Source organism: Tympanuchus pallidicinctus, unplaced genomic scaffold (assembly GCF_026119805.1).
Source record: "Tympanuchus pallidicinctus isolate F22 unplaced genomic scaffold, pur_lepc_1.0 scaffold5, whole genome shotgun sequence".
NCBI lineage: Eukaryota > Metazoa > Chordata > Aves > Galliformes > Phasianidae > Tympanuchus > Tympanuchus pallidicinctus.
This window is the reverse complement of record NW_026294769.1, coordinates 50,649,903-50,662,079: the sequence shown is the minus strand read 5'-3', so window position 1 is coordinate 50,662,079 and position 12,177 is coordinate 50,649,903. Positions and strand designations below refer to the sequence as shown.

At 38.3% G+C, this 12,177-nt stretch overlaps 1 protein-coding gene across 1 annotated transcript in view; it reads left to right on the top strand.

Moving 5' to 3' along the window:
• The window catches only part of CNGB3 (cyclic nucleotide gated channel subunit beta 3), a 55,645-nt gene extending 44,490 nt beyond the window's left edge, over positions 1-11,155 (top strand). The window contains exons 15-19 of the mRNA XM_052704647.1: positions 1,157-1,275; positions 6,347-6,493; positions 8,432-8,646; positions 9,378-9,415; positions 9,772-11,155. Of these exons, the coding sequence (XP_052560607.1) occupies positions 1,157-1,275; positions 6,347-6,493; positions 8,432-8,646; positions 9,378-9,415; positions 9,772-10,011 (759 nt within the window). The 3' untranslated portion in view covers positions 10,012-11,155. The remainder of the gene's footprint in view (positions 1-1,156; positions 1,276-6,346; positions 6,494-8,431; positions 8,647-9,377; positions 9,416-9,771) is intronic.
• Positions 11,156-12,177: the final 1,022 nt, after the last annotated feature.

Below are 12,177 nucleotides of genomic sequence, written 5' to 3'. Positions count from 1 at the left end.
TTTGCATGTGCTTCATTTGTATATTACAAACTCTGAAGCTGAATGTATATATATATACATGTATATATATGTATATATACCCAAGAATGTAGAAAATACAGTGCATCCCATACTGCTCCCTACGGCAGGACATTGCTCTGTATTCACTCCGTGCAATCTCCAAACTGTGAGCCGAATGCTGTCGCATTGTCCCTTAGGATTTTAGATCGTACATGGCCTTACATAAGAAAGGTAGATGGCTCATCTTCCGACCAAGTGATCCCAAGTCTGTTTGGTCCAACAACCCCAGCATCAGTAGGTAATCCTACTGATACTGTAACTTGTAGTAGGGAATAAAATCCTGTTGGAACTTGAGAGTTGGGAGCACCTCCTATGTGGGTGCACATTGGCCTCATCACACTTCACCTAGGAGGCTCTGACAGGTTTGCAGAAGCAGATTATGAGATAGAAGTATAAGCCATACGTTTTCAATTCTGGTGGTGTTGCTGGTGCATTTTCACTTTTAAATTGAAATTGCTGCTTTACTCCAGTAACATAAGCAGAAAAATAATTATTTTCCTGTCACTGAGATACAAAGAGTACTGTTATAATCATGTTTACTCCAGGTTACCTGCTTTTTATGATGATACTGATGAATCTTAGCAGGTCTTGTGGAAGATAATAGTCAGGCTATAACCCCTTAAACCATCCAGTCATTACACAGAATGTCACAGATTTTAGAACGGCTGTTTATTCTTATTTTCCTTGTAAATTAGTTAAGCGAAGCTTGGAAGTAACAGAATGAAAACTATGAAACACAGGCTTTTTTGCACTACTCTTCATTAAATATGCTGCTGAATTACTTTTGTTTCCACTAGAATAGAAGATGAAAATGACTGATACAATCCTGGTTGTTATTAGTCTTCATTTTTTAGGATGGCCTGGATGGTTTAACTCCTGCTCAAATACTGCCTTACATCAATTAGATACGCAAAGTCAGTCCTCACAATTGTGCTCAATGCTAGGCAAAGTAGCACAAACATTTATTTCTCCACAAAGCTGGTAAAACTCTGCATGAGAAAAGGGAGAGACATTTACACAGACGTTTGTCAGATGATTTTACTTTAAAAAGAAAAACAAAAAACAGTGATCATTACGTATGCGTTTCTGTGTCTAGGGAGAAATTGGCAGAGAGATGTATATCATCAAACAAGGTGAAGTTCAAGTCCTTGGAGGCCCTGATGGCACAAAAGTCCTGGTTACACTACGAGCAGGAGCTGTATTTGGGGAGATCAGGTTGGTCCACCAGTGTTAATAACACTTTACTCAGAAGTGGTTAAATAATGAATGATTAAATAAATGTTTAGTTTCTTTCTGGTAAGCACAAGAGATTGCACGGAAAAGTTAGAAAGCTGGGTGAGATCAACCAAGAGAATGCTGAGCAGAGATGTACAGATAAGTGAGGGAAAGTCCATGTAAGTGAAACATCAGAGAGTAATCTGCCAAGACCTCAGACTTGTAAACAACAAATAATGTATAATCAGTATTCAGAACAAGGTACACAAGGATACATGGATGGATTTCTCCTTCAGGATTTAAAAGGTTGAGCATATCTTCCTCTTCCAAAGTCTGCACAAAGGCGGAACCGAATGTATTTTATTGCCTGTATAGATAGACTAGCTGCCCTTACACACTATGGAGTAAAAATGTTAATTTCCAACAAAGGAGGTAACAAATCTAAAATAGCAATACAGATTGATTCATTTATGAGCTGAAGTAGAGAGTAAGTTGCTGAAAATCAGCATCTACATTTTCATATGTATTTGTTTAAGAAAATACAAAAAAGGAAAGGGCTGACAGACCAGGTTTTTGAGTCTAAGTTTCTCTGGAGGATAAAACTTTCCTTGAGCAGTTACAAAAGTTTTTTATATTCTCCACATAGCTGCTTTGCAAAATCCATTAGCTCTTCTTGCCTTATTCACCAGTTAGACAAGTAAGAGCTAGATTTTAGGTACCGCATCCCCTACTGAGGTCAGACTGAGGGAAAGAAACAAAATACATGTGCTGCTGCATGTGATAAACTGGATTCTTGATTTCTTCCAGCTGCACTCTTGTTACTGTTAATCCTCTTAAAGGTAGCCTTAATCCATCTTTTCAAAAGTGGGTAATCAGCTCTGTGTTAGGTTTATATTTATCTTCTGCTGCATCTCCCGTTGTGGTAGTGGAAACTTTCCCATTTATTCTGTAGTGGGTGCACAGAGCCTTCTCAGAGCTGCACGTGGAGAACACTTGATATACCCCATAAATACAGACCTTCCTCGTTGAGTTGGAAAGTGAGGCTATATCAGATAAGGGCAAGAAGGTTATTTTAAAAGCGTTTCTCTGTGTGACAATACAATACAAGAGCAAAGCTTCAAAACAAAATGGCATGTTGTGTGCTATGCAGAAAGTGTCAGAACACAGTGATTTTCAGGTAGGAACAGGTACTGAAAAGGTAAAAGAAAAGCTGCAGCATCCCAGAGATATAATACATACACACTTTTCAATTATTTATTAGTCCTGCATTTGGAGCAAGGACATTTGTTTTCAAACTGAGGAATGTTCATGACTGATTTGAAAACAAGGAAAGGATTTTCAATGTTTTGATCTAACAAAAGTGGGGACTTATTTCCAGATGAGATCCACACAGCTGCCTTTAAAGATTCATTTCCCAGTATGTTTTACTCTTCACATAGTTGCCAGGATGGCCAGCAAAGCCCTCAGCAATGCTTTAAACCTATGCTTGTCGTCTTGTTTTATTCATCACTGACCTACCGTGTTGGTGGAGACAGCATACTGCTACAGACCCTGTTACTTTGCATATAAATGACAGGCAATGGATAAACCTAAGGGGAAAACACATAGCAACTGGCAGAAATCTCTGAAATTGAAAAGCAAAGACATGAAGCACTAAGTATACCAGCAGAAATTTATCCTTTTCCTTGTGGCAGTATGTTAGAAAATAATGAGTTTATACAGTGCCCTTCTGTACAAGCTCTATCAAGGTCTTCTGAGTACTGTACAGCAGAGGAAAATGAAAAAGAAAAGGCCTTTAATGAATGAAATATTGCTTTATTTAGCACATCCAGGTTTTCTCCTCAGCATTCATACTCTGGTAAGCACCTGGTATTGAACTGTCATAATTTCCACCTGATTTTTTGAATCAAGATTTGTGTAGAGAATCATGTCAGCTTCATTCTGAGTGGTTTGATCATATGAATTATAAGATACTAGCTATTTAATCTCACGGTTCGAAATGCTTATAAATCATGCTTTTAAAGTCTCTATGGGTAAAGGAGTTGAAGACAACAAAGAATGTTCATTCATTTCAAAAATATTTCCTGAATTATAATAGAAGGCCAATGCAAGACTGATGTTCAACCCAGTCCTTTGCCAATCCTGTTTTAAGAATTATTGCAGATATAGATTAAGCAATAGGAGCTGCCTTCCAATGAACATCTTACCCTCATTACTACTTTCCTGTACTGATAATGTCATCTTAGGGAAAGAAAAATAATCCCAGAAATACAGGCAAAAAGAATGCAGACAACTGAGAAAAGAAGAAATTCAAGAGAGGGAAACTACAATACAACACTTCATTAATCCAGAGAACTGTACACATCAAGCTAGCTGTCCTAAATCATCCACTTATTATTACCTCACTGGAACAATTTCCCATCAGAAAATGGAAATTCTGGAAAAATAGCAGCATTTTTGGCAGGAAGATTTCTAAGTATTTGGCTTTGTTCTTAGCCTTTCAGTGGTGTTGTAACTTTAACTTCCCTTTAAAAACTCAAAAACTAAAGGGAATATTTGTGAAAGACTGAGTTTCTACTTTGGCCCAGCAGCAGTAGCTGCTGCTTTTCAGTGAACTCTGACATTTCAGGTCTGACATTCAGCTCAGACACAAGATCCAGACTCCTTCCTGATTTAGCAGCTCTTTCCAGATGTACAGATATGCCCAGTTGAAGAGCTACCACACTGCACATTCAGTTGATATGCACATCATTCCCTGGATCAGTTTGCTAATTTCAATGAACGGCTGCTTCCTACTGTGCTCAGCTATAAAAAAGAAATAGATACACTAAGACATTGCTTTGACAACTTCATACCTCCAGATTTAAATTGCTATCGTAAGAATTCAGAAGTTATCATCTCATATAAGTATAAAATCATTTCAGGCTAACTGCAATAAAAACCATAAGGTAAAAAGGCAATTTTCCTTATTACTGTAGATGTTATAGCATCAAGAACAACTGTAGGGACAATGCCAATTATTTGTAAATATTTAGTCTACCACACAACTTTTAGCAGAATGGCCAAAACAGAGTCCATAATGCTGTTTTAGTCAAAGAAGATTCTGTTTGAGCAATGATTGCCTCCCTCATAAAATTCCCCTCACGTCATCACCGTAAGAAAAGAGCTGTTCTCTTTAGTCCTATCTGCCTCAACAAAATGAGCTTGTTATTAGGAAAGCCTGAAAATGATTGTACAGTTACTTGTTGAGAAGTGATTTATCAGAAGTCAAAAACTATTTGCAATTTTCTTCAACTGCTTTTCTTATTGTGCAAATACTTTTCTGCCTGGAAACTGTACAGGATTGTAAAAGAATAATATGCTGCATTTTATACTTGACTTCATAGGTTGATTCTTACCTTGGATAGCAGCAAAACTTTATGTCTGTGTAAAAATAGCCTCATACATAGAATTCAGAGGTCTTGTGATCCTTTATAAATCAATAATATTATCAGTAGAATCTAATGCTTATAAATACTATATGTATATCCTTAATACTAAAAAGTAGCATGGGTATATCCTGATCAGTATTGATGATAAGTACAAACTCATTTCTGATAGAGTCAAGACTATCCTTTATCAATAACTTAAATTTAGGTATTATAAAATAAACTCATTTCTGATAGGGTCCAGACTATCCTTTATTAATAACCTTTAAATTTAGGTATTATAAAATATTCTTTTATGCAGTAACACACTGTGAAACATTTTAGGGAAAAATCTCTACAATGAATCTCCTCAAATAGTAACAAAGCAATTTTACTAGTAAGAGTAAAATGCAGCTTCTATTGCTTAACATCAAACATTAATCATAGAATCCTTAGAGTTGGAAGGGACTTCTGAAGGCCATCTACTTCAACCCCCCTGCACTGAAGAGGGACTCCACAGCTAGATTTGTAGCATGTTCAGTGCTGTGAATTAACTCTTTTCATTTCATTTTCTTCATTCAAGATGGACAATTTAATTTTTATGTAGATATCCTTCCTATGTCTAACCCCTGCTAAATAAGCTGGTCTTACACTTTACTTTCTAAACAAAATAGCCTTCAGTTTCTGACAGACACATTTGTAACTGTCAGCTTGAAAGGTCTTCCAAATCCATATTCTTAAACTTGCCAACATCCAAATGTGAGACATGAGAAAACCAAAACCCTACTCAAGTTATTCACTCAGGAAAACTACAATTCTTGGAGTCATTTATCCATTGTAAATATGCCTTCAATTATAATGTTCTTATGCTGCTCTCCCTATTGTATTAAATCATTTTCAACAATAAAAATGAGGAAATGCCAAGTTCACACAAGGACTAAAACAGATGCAGTCCTTGCTGTGGAGTCTCTTGGGAGAAACGTGTGTCCAGAGGACAACAAAGCTGTGAAGAGTCTAGAGCACAAGTCCTACAGGAGTGGCTGAGGTATTGTTCAGTCTGGAGAAGTGGAGGCTCAGGGGAGACCTTATCACCTTCTACAACTGCCTGAAAGGAGGTTGTGGGTAAGGGGGAAAGTTGGCCTTTTGTCCCAGTTAACAGCGACAGGATGAGAGGGAATGGCCTCAAATTGCACCAAGGGAAGTTCTCCTTGAATATTAGGAAATACTTATTCTCCAAAAAAGTAGGCACTAGCAGAGGCTGCTCAGGGAGGTGGTAGAGTCACTATCCCTGGAAGTGTTCAAGAAGTGTGGTGTGGCACTGAGAGATGTGATTAGTGGGCATGGTGGTGATGGGTTGATAGTTGGACTGTATGATCTTAGTGGTCTAATCCAACCTCAATGATTCTATGATTCTGCGACACGTGTCTTCCCAGCAAGACTTTCCACAGTCCAGGACCAACAATCCTGACCGGAAGTGATAATATGTCTTCTTGATACAAGAAGATATTTCCAATCACGACTGCAAAGGGACTTCACAGAAATCAGATAGAACACTTGGGTACATTAGTGAGCTGTTTTGTTATGTTTTCAGTGGAAAACCAACTTCAGAGGTTCCTCACTAAGTCAAGTAGTGAGGTGAGTAATAATGTTTATTTTCATTGCAGCCTATTAGCCGCAGGTGGAGGAAATCGAAGGACTGCCAACGTGGTGGCTCATGGTTTTGCCAACCTTTTCATTCTAGACAAGAAAACACTCAATGAAATCTTGGTGCATTACCCTGACTCAGAAAAACTTCTGATGAAGAAAGCAAAGTATGTCCTAAAAATTTTTTTAAATTACTGTGTTTAGCTTTTTAATGGATAGTTGTGGCCCCTAGACATATTCCCATTCATTTCTGTGGAGAATAATGTAAACACATTTGTATTTAGAGGTCAGATTTGTCTGCTAGTACATATGGGAAGCCATGCTTTCATGTCAGGAATTCCAATAGTTGTGAGAATGTGGTAAATAGAAGAAAGTCCTGAGTGCAGCTGCACTTCAGGTAACAAAACAAGAGGCACAGATGTGTATCAGGACAAAACTCCTTACGTAGACAAGAAGTCAGAAAATGCAAGACAGATGTGAGTTAAGCTGCAGGTTTTCAAAGAAGCAACCAAACATCTGCAATTAGTTCTATAGAGATATGCTTCGATGCACCCACCGGCTTGCACAGAAGCTGATCTAAAGTAACACCTGGTAAGATGAAAGATAAGCACACAGATCTGAAAGGTGTCCATTCTGTGCAAAGAGATTCTGAAACAGGATTTCAAATCAGAACTGCTTCTTGTCCTCCTTTCGCTGGAACGCAGTTTACCCTGGCTTTGACAGGGCAAAATGCTGTCATATTTTGCCATAAGATTATGAACATGATTGCCTTACTACCTTGTAAAAAATTGAAATGCATGAATAAGACCAATAGCACACACTTTTGGCTTTCAGACTCAGTGAGGGACCCCTAAACAGGCTGATGCGATGCCCATGGCATCAAGCAAGGTAGAGGTAGATGCACAGATCTTGCCCATCTGCTAAGTGTTTTCACATCTGCGGTCTTCAGAGATTAGACTTCAATACCAACAGGTAGAAAGACAGAACAAGCTCACTGACTGATCATCCCCCACAGTTATCCTTCCTGACTTCCAGCTTGTTTCTAAACAGTGGTACAATCATCATTACTTCTTATTTCTGTTTCTATGCCCTGCACTATCTTCTCCTGCTTCCTTGCCCACTGTAATCATATCCTGCTAAATCACTGCATTCTGCTTTCTCCGTGCAACTTCTCTCAATAGTAGGAGTTTAATAATTACCCATCCTTCATATCTACATCCCCATGTGGGCCCAAAGTCCTCTCTAGATATCAATCTTAAAAAGGTTTTGTAATTTAAAAAATGCACAATTTAAAAACCTGTGCAATTAAAAAATTATGTAGTGCCTTTCTTGTACTGGAGGCCATGTATTTTGCTCACCTGTCTGAGTATTTACTAAGTCTGTGTATGCTCTGTGCATCATCAGCCATGTCTCCAGAAAAACTAGGCACCAACAGAAGACTTGTGTTATTTTGACAGAGATTTGCAGTTCAAATTTGGAATCAAACTATCAGTGTTCCCAAAGTTACAAAGTATGAATTTCTACCATCATCATTCATTCTCACTTCCTCCAATTATGGTTGCCAACCAGCACAGCTACTGAAAGATGTGAAAATCTAGTAATTTTCATATACTCGGGGTAATTTACTGAAGAAGACCAAAATACGCACCACTACCTGACATGACTTAGGCTAAAAGTTTGGTTAACAGTTACTTCCTCAAGAATCAGTTAAACTCCAGAGTAATAAATGCTCTCTGAATTTGTATCCAGACATTCAGCAGAGAGACTTTCTGCCTCTTGTACAAGGCATCCTTCCCCTGCAACTATTTCTCACCTTATAAAACATATCTGCTTTGTAATACTTTAATTCGAGCCTACACTAGTTTAAGCTGTAAGAAATGAGAAAGCAACTCCAAATTAAAACAGTATCTTTCAATTTACTAGATACTACCAAAGCCAATAAAGCCCTCACCCTTACCTGCTTTCCTCCTACCACTGAATCTAGGATTAAAAAAAATGTCTAGAGAAGTTGTCAGCTGTTCATCCACACATGACATTTTAGTTTTGCCAGAACTTTTCCAGGTTTCACTGCACTGCTGTGTGTCCCCATTCCTTCCTGCCTCCAGGGTGTTGCTGAAAGAGAAGGGTAAACCTGCTCCTGGACCACCAGTGCAGCAGCCCCGGGGCTTGGCCAATCTGTTTGGACAAAAACAGGAAACTCCAAAACTGTTTAAAGCGATGTTTGGAGCTAAAGGAAAAGGAGGCCTTGCTAAGCTGCTGCAGCTGAAGAGAGAACAAGACATTCAGGTAATGTCACAGATAACAGAACAGATTCTGTCAAGTGCTGGATAGAGAAGTAGGAAATATACTGGGAGGCTTGGACAAATGGAACAGATGGAAACACAGCTTTAGAGCAACGAGTAGCAAAAACTCCAAGTAGCTGAGATACAGTCATGGTAATTAATCTCTGTAAATTTGGACCGTAGAATTTGGCTCAAATCTTTCTTGGTCTGAACCCTAGGAAAAACAGAGAAAAACAAGAGCAAGGAAAACATAAGCAAACATAAACTCTCAAGAAAAGAAAGGATAAAAGAGACACTAAAAGATACTAAGAGCATCTGATCTTCTAATTTTATACATACAGAAGTGAACACAACTGTCCAAATGCAGTAATCCTATCCAGTTGACTGAAGCATAAAGAGAGCTTTCCAGTTCAAAGTCAGACCTTTGCTAATAAGAAATCTTGAAAACAACATTTCAAGTAGAGACCACACAGCTAGATCTGTTTAAATATGTGATACTGTGCATTTATGAGAAAGCTTACTTCAGTTGATTAAAAAAAATTCCTACCTTATATTCTGTTTAGAGAAACATTCATATTAGTAAGAACCTGTTCAGTTTTAAGTATTTGCCCAGAAGAGGCACAATACTTTTCTGGCTTTTATAGCTACTGTTGGGCCGTGTTTCTACTGTCTTTTAAATGAAATAAAGGACTTCGCTTAAATGAGAGACTACAAGAGCAAGACTGAAGCAGAAACTTCACCAAATTTAACGCATATTTGCAAACTTTAGCACAAATAGGCTTGGCCAAGGAAATGAGGCACTGGAGAGTATGTTGAGAATCACATAACACTTTTTCTTTCTATACCTGCATAAGTGCATAAAGGAAGGTGAGACCTGAGGAAAGGTTTTGTTCACCAAAGCTTGCCTGTTTTGTCCAGCTGTATTAATGAGAAGTAGATACTATCGCTACCCACAAGCTCTTCCTAGTTTTATTGTTTTCTGATCTTGAAATTGTATTTTTCACATAGAAAGTGATTTTCAGCAGCTGAATACAAGTTTATATACAAGTTGAGTCCTATTAATCTTATATCCCATGCCATGCTTTACCACTGTATATACAGTGCAGAATTTTTTCCTGAATTTGTTTTGCAGCATTAGAAAACATTTAACATTTTGGTTATAGGAACATGAAGCTGAAGCACAGAAGACTGAAAAAGAGGAGAAGAAACCACCAGAGCCTGCAGCCCCATCTGCACCCCCTCCGAAAAAGGAAGAGCCAGAAGCAGACACTAAGCCTAAACCACATGCAGTTATGCACAGAGGAACCACTAATGAGTCTCTGATCATCACTATGTCTCCTTCCCCCAGAGCAGGAGAAGGAGAGATCCTTAAAGTCGAAGCTAAAGAGAAGAAAAACAAATAGATGGTACTTTGGGCCTCGTTTTGTTGAACTCGAAGGGCTCAGTGTGACTTTGCCTTTGGGTACAGAAGATAGAAATAGAAGCTACTCAAGAGAGAATCTACCCCAGCCATTTTTCTTCCCTCCTCTCCTGAGGCAACGGGACAAATTGTTTGTACACTTACATCTTAATCTTGAGTCTGAAGAGAGAACTGCTTGTGTAATAGGAATTAGATATCTGATTGCATTTCAGAACAGCTTGCTTCTTGGTTGATCTATGCTCTCCATTATCTCTTACTCTGCCTTGTTCCTGCTTCTCCTTTTCCCTCTCCTGTTTATTCTCTCTTTCTTATTATTTTTCCTCTTTGTTAGTTTGCTTGTAATTTTCATGTCTGTTCTGCTCTACTTTCTTTTCTGGTTTCCTATAGCTGTCCTGTTCCTTGTTACTTCACTACTATTGCTGAGGTTACTCATGTTTCTGTCAATCCTTCTCTCCCCTCCCCTTATACTTCTAATCAGCGACACGCTTTTGTGACAGCATTGGTCAGCACAGAAGGCTCTGATGCTCAGCATTAGGATGTCTTAGCTCAGGACAGACAGTTACAAAATAAAACCATATAAATAAATAAATACAAAAATCACAACATACAATATGGGGAATTGGGCTGTGTAATTACTGCTAGCTTCCTGAAAGCAAAAGCATCATTCCAGGTGTCTGTATTGACTCTGGTGAGTTAGATCAGCAGAATTAAGATACTTCCCACACGCCCTTGGGGAGCAACCTTTAACTTTTGGTTGTTGATTTACACACTTCACCTTCTCAAGGGGTTGGATATTAATACTGCTCTCTGAAGAGCAACCATTTGATACCGGCTAATTTTTTTGAAGAACCTCTTATCTAGAGTGGCCAATTTAGAAATAAGAGCAGTTTTATAATAAGCAAGATTTACACTTTTTGGCCATGTGCTACACAATTCCAAGAGGCTGAATGCTCCAGTTGTTCATTTCCACCGCAGATCTCACCTGATAGCAACAAATGAGCCACACACCTTACAGGGTGGGCTACATCATACCTATGAACTAAAGCAAATCGTTTGCCTAGAAAGCTCTCTCAGCTGTGTCACTGACAAGAAGCTGCCAACATCAACCTTCTGCACAGACTCAAAGCAAAAAGGGATATAAATTAAACAAAAAGATGAAGCAGTGTTTTAAGCTTAATTCTCAACTGCTTCCATTTTACACTTAACATGTTACAAATATCTAAAAAAAAAGAAGAAAAAAAAAAAAAACAACACAAGAAAACCCTCCCCAGTAACCCTCTAAATTCTTCTATGAGTTTGTCTCCTCTCCCAGCCTACTTTCAGTCCCCAGTGCAAGCATAGTACTGGGAACTACAATCATTATCCAGATGCCTGCAAACAAATCATAAGGGCAGATTTTACAGCTGAACTGTTCCTCAGCTGAACAGACAACCGCGATACAAGGAAAACACCATGCCATAGTGGAAAAAAAATACCTTCACAGGCTATTTATGCTCACGTGGGCTACAAATTGTGCAAGTCTATCCTATAATGCCTTTGAATACAATCATAGGCATAGCTGCAGAATCTGTGGGCATCTTGGCTGAGGAAAAGCTAGATGACTGAATTCTGTATATTCTAAACAACCTACGACATGGCTGAAAAACAAATCTCTCTCAAAAAGAAAATTCTGTCATATAAATAGTGAGGTCAAGGTTTAACATGGGAATAACCATCTTTATTGGTCTGTCATATGCTATTTGATATGTAAGAAAAGAAAGGATGCCACGTAATGGTACAAAATGGTATCATGGTATCACACACCAATAACTGGGTAGTTCTTTGTGTCCATCTGGGACATCTCAATACAGGATCAAAATGAGAAGTACTACAAGACTGCTTTAAAATGCGAGGCCTACTGTGAATGTAAAAGATCTATTAATTCATTTCAATACACAGCTCTTAAAAGACTTTTTGAGGGACAGTTTTCAAAACATTAAGTGGGAAAAGCACACAAACCCCCATATGTTTACATTTTGATATTGATGAGTGAAGCAAAAAATACAGTCCCCTTCCACCAATACAAATTCTGTCAGGTCTTCAAAACAAACACTTCCATGGTTGGTAATACTGAAATTGAACCACGTGTTTTCAAATATTAAGGTCTGAA